At 41.8% G+C, this 5,549-nt stretch overlaps 2 protein-coding genes across 2 annotated transcripts; both read left to right on the top strand.

Moving 5' to 3' along the window:
• Window positions 1-2,861: 2,861 nt before the first annotated feature.
• LOC139850085 (uncharacterized) lies at window positions 2,862-4,435 on the top strand. Its single transcript, XM_071839678.1, has 3 exons — window positions 2,862-3,732; window positions 3,802-4,047; window positions 4,206-4,435. Exons 1-3 carry the CDS (start codon window positions 2,862-2,864, stop codon window positions 4,433-4,435), a joined length of 1,347 nt encoding a protein of 448 aa, XP_071695779.1.
• Window positions 4,436-4,495: 60 nt separating this feature from the next.
• Window positions 4,496-5,113, top strand: LOC139850083 (uncharacterized). Its single transcript, XM_071839677.1, has one exon. It carries the CDS (start codon window positions 4,496-4,498, stop codon window positions 5,111-5,113), a length of 618 nt encoding a protein of 205 aa, XP_071695778.1.
• The last annotated feature ends 436 nt before the right edge of the window (window positions 5,114-5,549 follow it).

Here is a 5,549-nt window from a genome sequence, read left to right as displayed (position 1 = left end):
GTAATTTCTTTGCCTTTTCTGTTATTTAATATGTTGTTATCGTGGGCTGTATTGTTCCTTCGATATTATGTGCTACCGTTCGTTGATGGAATGCTTCGTCTCTATAGTGCTGTTATTTTTTTTGTCTTCATAATTGTGTTGCTGATTATAATGGTGAGAGCTGCGAGAAAAAGAAAAAAAAAGGATGACAAAATAGATACACCCAATGATGTGGTCTCTGTACACCAAGCGGCAAAGCGGGCATCTCTACGCAGTTGTAATTTGGAAGCATCGTCATCAACAACTTACAATCATACGTTAGGTATTCTTGCAATTCTTATAAATTTTTTACCTCTTTTTTCCTGTGTCTGTTAGCTGTTTTTAGATCTTATTTGTGAATTTGTAAATTCCTTTTTGACCAGGCATCGTAAATTCCAGGCCTGCACTGCAGTTACTTGCTCCATTACTTCAACATGGAGCTACACCCATATATAGTTTATCTGCAGCTTTCGATTCTTCGGGTGGTGTATTTCCCTCAATGCACTCATTGGCATTTTTTGGGTGTTTCTCTAGTGCTTCTCTAGCAAGTACTTTTATGCATACTTTGGCAATGTTGTCGTATATTTGTTATTCTTGCCCTGTTGTTTCATCCTTGTTTTGTATTTTTAAAGCCACTTACGCCCCTTGGATTTGTTGTCTTGATTGTTTTTTCCTTTTTTCAGCTATCCCTCCTTTGTATCGTGACTGTGGTGATTGCACATACGTTTGTGCCCATTGCGGAGCCCTATTTTGGCATGCCGAACACATCAGATCATATTTTAAGGACAAAAAACTCCACTATCATTGTTGCTGTGAGAACGGCCGTGTGCAGTTAACAAGCTATGAAGAACCTCCTGACGCTTTGAAGGAACTTTTAGAAACACGTGGTTTCATGAATAACGTCCGTGCTTACAATCAGATATTCAGTATGACCTCTTTCAGTGCTCGCATTGATGAGACCATAAATGACGACCGGTCTTCGTATGTTTTCAAAGTTTCGGGCCACATTAACCACTGGATTGGTTCCCTGTGCCCTTAACCGGGAACGCGTCCGAGGTTCCTGTAGCTTTACATCTATGATACAGGCAGCGAGGTTGAAAACCGAATGGCCCATTTTGGTGGCGGAGATTCAGATCGAATATGTGAAGGTATTGTGCGCAAGCTTATTCATTTGCTCGATTCGCATAACGAGCTTGTGAGACTGTTTCGGACGGCCAGAGATAAATGTAATTCTGTCGAGATTCTTACTTTCAAGATTCGATTTTCAGTGTCACCGGATCAAAGCAGCATAGCCTTCCTACTTCTGATGCAATAGGGGCTATGGTCTTTGATGCTGGTCCGCAGGCACTTTCGGATTACGATGTAATAATCCACCCAAGGTCTGTGTAGCCAAGGCGAGTTAACAAACTCCATCCGTCATATATGTCGCTACAATTCCCATTGATGTTCTTTTTTGGTGAACCAGGTTTCCATCCCGATTTAAAGTTGGTTGATGCTCCAGGTTCCACTGGTGGTCAGGTTAGAAAAATGACGATGAATATGTTCTATTGCTACCAGCTTCATGATAGGTTCAATTCTTACAGCCTCATGTTAAGGCTGGGGCGACCTTTTCAGAAGTACATTGTCACAGTCTATTGTAGTATTGAATTAGATCGGATGGATTACATTAGGAAGAAATAGAAAGACATCAGAAAAGATTACCTCTCGGGTTTGTACGACGCCATTAGTAGAGGTGATCGGAACGGTTCAGATGTGGGCAGTAGAACTATCCTCCCAGCTTCTTTCACCAGTGGTCCCTGTTATATGTACAGCCACTACCTTGATGCCCTGGCGATTTGTCATGTTTTTGGGAATCCACAGTTCTTTGTCACTTTTACATGCAACGTTAGGTGACCAGAAATAGCTCGGTATCTGCAGCCTTTTCCTCGGCTTACTGCATCAGACCGAGCTAATATTGTCGCGCATGTTTTCCACTTCAAAGTCAAAGAATTTGTTGCTTTTTTAAAAGACGGGAAACCACTAGGTGACTTTAGAGGAGGTAATACTACAACATAATTTCCCCTTACTTTTGTATTTAGTTGATTCTGCCGTTTATATATTTCTTTAATCGTTTCTAACAACATTTTTTCCAACTTTTTTCAGTTCTATATACCATTGAGTTCCAGAAAAGAGGGTTACCCCATTTTCATACATTAGTGTGGTTGCATTCCTCATCCTCATCACCTATAAGCAAAAGAATAGATGATTACATATCTGCTGAACTTCCTGACCCGAGAACCGACCTCGCTGGTTACGCGGTGATCTCCGCCACTATGATGCATGGATCTTGTAGCATCCTAAACTTACGTGCAACATGCATGGAAGGGCCTACTTGCACAAAAAAATTCCCAAAAAAATACAACGATAAAACCTTCTTTGATGCTGATGGCGATAAAACCTTCTTTGATGCTGATGGCCGTGCACACTACCGAAGGCGTAATACTGGTGTGTATTCAACGCGTTCCGGGGTCCATCTCGATAACAGCTATGTAGTTCCTTACAACAGACTACTTTGTATGACTTTCCAAGCTCATATAAATGTTGAGTGCTGTGGCTCAACAAGCCTGATCAAATACCTGTTCAAATACATTTCAAAGGGTACCGATCGCATTGCTACTCGCATATCCAAACCAGTCGGTAGTAACAGCCCCACGAGGCCACATGTCTCTCAACCAGTACATGAAGTTCAGAATTTTATAGATGCCCGTTTCATTTGCCCGCATGAAGCTTGCTGGCGTATTTTTAACTTCCCAATTCATCATCGTGAACCGGCAGTTCAGATCCTGGCTGTCCATTAGGAGAATATGCAGCTTATGAAGTTCCGTGGAAAGCAACCGCTTCAAGAAATTGTCAAAAACACAGAACAGAAGAAAACTACTCTGATTGAGTGGCTATGTTATAATGCTTCTTCTTCCACTGGCAGGCACCTAACATATTTGGATTTCCTGTCTGAATTTGTTTGGTATCAAGCACAAAAAACCTGGAAACGTAGAGTGAATATTAACAAGTCTTCAATTGGAAGGATGTCATACATACATCCCGCATTCGGAAAAGCTTTTTTCCTAAGAATGCTTTTGTGCCATCAAAAGGGGTGCACAAGCTTTGTAGATATTAGAACCGTAAACCAGGTTGAATACCAGACATACCGTTCTGCTTGCGAGGCCGCTGGGCTCCTTGGTGATGATAAAGAATGGACTATAATGCTAGAAGAAGCATCGGCATCCGCCACAGCTTCTCAGCTACGGTCGATTTTTACCCACATTCTGGTGTATTCTGTGGTCTCGAATCCGCTTTCTCTTTGGGAAAAGCACTGGGAAATGATGTCTGAGGACATACCTCTACGAGCAGCGGCCTCTTTGAAGATGGCAAAGCTACACATAAACAGTGATGTCCTGCATAATTATGTTCTATATGAGGTTGAAATTCTCCTAAACCAGTGTGGAAAGACACTCAACGACTTCGCATTGCCACCTCTACCATATGACCTTCTACTAGATCTTGCAAACTGTTTGATCATGGAGGAGAGAAACTACGACCGTGAATCACTTAGTGAGGAGCTGTATCATCTAGAATCAAGGATGAATGTGAAGAAGAAAAGAATCTACGAGCTGATACGTGATGCTTCCTCAAACAACAGGACAGAACTTGTGTTCGTTTATGGTCATGGTGGCACGGGCAAGACATTCTTATAGAAGGCCATAATCACGGGGCTAAGGGCCAACGGAAAAATTGTTCTTGCTGTAGCATCATCCGGAATCGCATCTTTGTTACTGCCTTTGGGCAGAACTGCTCATTCTCGATTCAAGCTACCAATTGACCTTACCGATGAGCCAATGTGCAATGTAAACAAAAACACCCAGATGGCCAAGCTACTCGAAAGCACAGATCTTATTGTGTGGGACGAGGCACCCATGAATAATAAACGATACTTTGAAGCACTTGATCACAGCCTGCGAGACATTCTCGGCAACAAAAATTCTCCATTCGGAGGTAAGTCTATGATTCTCGGTGGTGACTTTAAACAAACATTACCCGTCAATAAAAAGGCAAGAAATCGACTATAGTACGTTCTTGCATCACATCTTCGTATTTTTGGCAGGAATTCAAGGTGTTTGTACTTAGCTAAAATATGCGATTAATGCAGCCAGGGCTGTCGCCATCGGAGAAGGAAAGAAACACTGCTTTCTCTGCATGGTTACTGGATATTGGAAATGGCGAGGTTGGAACACGTGATTTGGAAGACCCGGTTAATAGTAGTTGGGTACAAATTCCTGATACCTACTGTGTTCCTGATGATGACAATGGGCTGGAGAATCTAATTTCTTTTATCTACCCCCCAGAAACGTTGCAGAATCCCAATGCTGTAGAATTACAATAAAAAGCGATTGTTTGCCCGAAAAACGATGCAGCAGACACCATAAATAAGTTGGTCATCGATATGGTTGATGGCCCGGTTACAACCTATGCAAGTTATGATACTGCTACACCACAAGGGAATGACGGTGGTGAGTCAGAACTACTATATCCAACAGAATACTTGAACACGCTAAATTACCCTGGCCTGCCACCGCACTTTCTCGAGCTAAAAATAGGGGTATCAGCTATTTTGTTGCAGAATATTAATGTCGCAGGCGGCCTTTGTAATGGTACCAGGATGATAATTACTCAGCTCCTAACTAAAGCAGTTGAAGCTGAGATTATCACGGGCACAAGGGTTGGTGAAAAGGTCTTCTTCCCGAGGATTAACCTCATCCACAAAGAACCAACATTACCTTATGAGCTAAAAAGGCAGCAGTTCCCGCTAAAAGTTTCGTATGCAATTAAGAGCCAGGGCCAGTCGCTGAACAAAATAGGCGTTTATCTACCTAAACCAATTTTTGGCCACGGGCAGCTGTATGTTGCACTCTCAAGGGCTACATCACCAGATGGTTTGAAAATACTGATTAGACAGCATGAGGGCCAACAAGTAAACGTCACTAAAAATATCGTCTACACATATTTCCTTTCCGCAATAGCTGACTTCGATGCAACCCCGGTTGCTCATACTGTCGATTAAAACAACACGTCCGCAGGAACATTATGTATATAGTGAATAATTTTTTTGGAATTATAATATTATTTCTTTTTTGGAGTTTCACAGTATGGCACAGATTACAGCATTGGCACAACTTGGAGCAGGCGATAGAAATAGGACTATCGCTGCAAGAATTTACCGAAAGTGGGTAACTCACAATTTTCACACTCAAGCACCAAACGGGTACTGCTGCATGCTAATCGATGAGATGGTATTCTTTCATCAACCCTTTACATCAATATTTTTTGGGATTCATTTTAAAAAGTCTACCTGACATTTTTATGTATAATTCTACAGAGCTACCCTATGCTTGTCAACATGCGTTATTCTGACAAGGATTTTTTTAGATGAGCTAACGAATTTAAATTCAGTCTATATGATAAGGAATTTCTCTTGCCACGCAACAACTAGGTGGGAG

This window comes from Rutidosis leptorrhynchoides, chromosome 5, assembly GCF_046630445.1.
Source record: "Rutidosis leptorrhynchoides isolate AG116_Rl617_1_P2 chromosome 5, CSIRO_AGI_Rlap_v1, whole genome shotgun sequence".
NCBI classification, from domain to species: domain Eukaryota; kingdom Viridiplantae; phylum Streptophyta; class Magnoliopsida; order Asterales; family Asteraceae; genus Rutidosis; species Rutidosis leptorrhynchoides.
This window is presented reverse-complemented; position numbering and strand designations above follow the sequence as displayed.